Source organism: Mesitornis unicolor, unplaced genomic scaffold, assembly GCF_000695765.1.
Source record: "Mesitornis unicolor isolate BGI_N332 unplaced genomic scaffold, ASM69576v1 scaffold23256, whole genome shotgun sequence".
Classification (NCBI taxonomy): domain Eukaryota; kingdom Metazoa; phylum Chordata; class Aves; order Mesitornithiformes; family Mesitornithidae; genus Mesitornis; species Mesitornis unicolor.
Genome location: NW_010191965.1, coordinates 5305 through 8082, shown reverse-complemented (window position 1 = coordinate 8082; position 2778 = coordinate 5305). Strand labels below are relative to the sequence as shown.

General features: G+C 58.6%; 1 protein-coding gene across 1 annotated transcript in view; it reads left to right on the top strand.

Annotated features, from left to right (window-relative positions):
* Positions 1 to 2192: 2192 nt before the first annotated feature.
* ATP6V0B (ATPase, H+ transporting, lysosomal 21kDa, V0 subunit b) overlaps positions 2193 to 2778 on the top strand; it is a gene marked incomplete at its 5' end in the record, with an annotated part of 3336 nt that continues 2750 nt past the window's right edge. Inside the window, 2 exons of the mRNA XM_010186908.1 lie at positions 2193 to 2241; positions 2702 to 2771. Of these exons, the coding sequence (XP_010185210.1) occupies positions 2193 to 2241; positions 2702 to 2771 (119 nt within the window). The remainder of the gene's footprint in view (positions 2242 to 2701; positions 2772 to 2778) is intronic.

Sequence of the window (2778 nt, the reverse complement as noted above, 5' to 3'; positions counted from 1 at the left end):
TAGGCTCTGCTGCCGATGGCGTTGGGCTCAGTGGCACTCAGGGTAGATTTCATGCTCCCTGGGAAGGGGACAATTCCAAGGGGCAGCAGGAAGGTGTTGTGCTCTGGGCTGTGCTGGAGCTGCCGGTTATTTCCTCTTTCAGTGCTGAGTGATGTGACCGTGAGCCAGGCAGAGGCTGGGGAGACCTTGGCTCCCACCTCAGCGTCTGGGTCAGGGGAGGGTGTTTCACTCCCTCGTGTTTCCAGGGCCTGGTGAGCGCTGTGCCAGGCCCAGGGCTGCCTTCCTGGGCTTTCTGAATCACGCAGCTCGCACCAGCACACGCTGCACACTCGAGACTGTTGGAAAATGCTGATGAGCTGAGGCCAGATGCTCTTAACTTCCCCTGCCCTGTTGCAATCCCTTTTTGGGTAAGGCACGAGCGGGAAGCAGTGTCACTCTGTGCAGTGTCACGGTGGTACCTCGTTGTGCCTTCCCTCCTTGTGCTGAGCCCTGCTTTGGTGCTCCTGTCCTGCTGCCCCAGCTCTTTTCTGTCCTCCTGACAGCAGGGCTGGGAGCCAGAGCTCACACAAAAGTATCCTCCGCCTGCTTTCCTTTGTGTGTGGATCCAAGGCTACACCTGCTCTTGAGGAGGTAGAAAGGTGTCCTGAGGATCTGCCCTGAGCTGGTTGTAGCTCTTCCTTACTGCTCCTGGCGAGTGGAGACAGCTGAGGCTGCCTGGGTCCAGTTCCTGCTCCGTGGCCCGAGCAGCGAAGCCAAAACAAAAGTCACAGACTTCATCCCTGAAGGTCACCGGGTGTGCAGACCAAGATGCAGCCTCCCTCTGTGCTTCCTGGCTGCGGTGGCGCCGTTCCTCATTTGTGTGTGATGCCACGGGAGGGAGAGGTGACCACTATTGCCTCTTCCCATTTTGGGGCCTGCTGGCCTGGCAGCACTCGTGCGTCTTCCCAGTGCACAGGGTGCTGAGCTCCGAGTTGCAAGTGCAGGGCGTTAGCACACAGGGACGATGGGGACATCCCTCTGTGAGGCTGCTGTCACCCCAGCCTCCAGGCTGTGACTCCGGGGGGGAGGAAAGGAGAGGCAGGACGCTTGCAATGGCCTCTTTGGGGCTTTTAAGCATTTCAGAAATCTTCCATTTCCTCTTTTTTCCAGCCATGTGCAGGGTTGGTGTCACACAGCTGCTGGCTCTAGTGGTAAAGAGCTGCACCTTCCCCCTCTTTATCTGGTGTGGAGCAGACAGTGCCACGCTGCCTGCACTTATCTGTTCCTTAGGGCCAGGTCTCTCTCTTTTCCAGCTGCAAGGAGCGAGGTCTCCTCTGGTCTGAGCTCAGAGCAAGGCAGGGTTTCAGTGTGAGCACCTCTGCGCCTGTTCTGGCTGCATGAGGCTGCTGGGTGCGACTCCTGGCTGCAATTTGGCATGGGGTACACAGGGTACAGCAGGGCCAGCTGCTCTTTTAATCCTTCCTGGAAAGGAAGGGCTTTTCTGGGTTTCTCAGGGCTGTGCGTTGGTGTCTCCTGCCTGTGTTGGAGAACAAATGTGTCTGTAGGTGGCTAACCTTGGGGGAAACACTGAGGACAGCAGGCACGTCTTGAATATCCACAGCCTTGGAAAGGGGGCTGCTGGGCGGGAGCTGCAGCTTCTGGTGTTGATGGGTTCCTGGGGAGCAGCGTAGACCCTGGTGGGGTGGTGACAGAGCAGCGTGTGGTGGTCAGGGCACAGCCTCGCACCTCTTGCCTCCCCTGTGAGAGCAAAGAGCTCATGGCTCTCACCCTGTGTCACCCTAGGGCTCTCTAGTGGGGCTGAGCCGTTGGGTGGTGTGAATGGAGACTGTACTGGGGCACAGGGCTCCCTTCAGCCCAGCGTGACCTGTGGGTGCTCAGCAGGGTCAGGGGACAGAAAATGGGTGTGAAAACCACAGCAATCCTTTTATCAGGGATGCCTGGATGGGGTCTGGGAGTATCACAGGTCCAGGCTGTCTCTGTCCTGTGCTGATGTGGAAGTGCTGGAGTCACTGGGGCTGGGTTTTGGGGGGACACCCTGGCCCACAGCTCTGCACGCCTGTTTTCCTTCCTGCGTGCTGTGGTGTGCTCCTGGGCCTCTGCCCTGGCACTCTGCAGGCTGGGGAGGAAACAGCAGCACCAGGGCTGGTAGCTGGTGTCTGGCTGAAGGTTCCCATGTCGCTTTTGCTTTCCAGGAATCTGCTACACAATATTTGACCTGGGCTTCCGCTTCGATGTGGCCTGGTGAGTTCCCTGTAAATACTGGGATCCTCTCTGCTGAGCACGGGGCTGCTGCTCCTTGTTGGCAGTGCCTGCAGGGGACAGCACTTTTGAGTGACAGGCAGCAGTCACTGCATCACAGGGAATCAAGAGCTACAGTGGTCCCCGTGAGGTGGGATAGATGCAGCCCACGTGTATGTGTGGCTGGCTCCACGTCGGGTCCTTGTGCAGCCATCGCAGCCCTTCCCACCCCTGTCCCAGCCCAAGCTTCCTCTTCACAGTGAGGGTTTGGGAGGAAGGACTTGGTCCCCGTGGGTGAGGCTCCTGGGTCGCTGGCTGGCGCAGAAAGGCTCTTGTGTCCCACTGTCTGGCAGTGCCCAGTCCATCTCTACATGATGGGGTGGGGGTACCTTTTGTGGGGCTGTACACCATGATTAGAGGGGCTCAGCCTGTGTGCTAACTCAGGGCATTTCTTCCTCTCCAGGTTCCTGACGGAGACCTCACCCTTCATGTGGTGCAACCTGGGCATCGGCCTGGCCATCTCTCTGTCTGTGGTGGGAG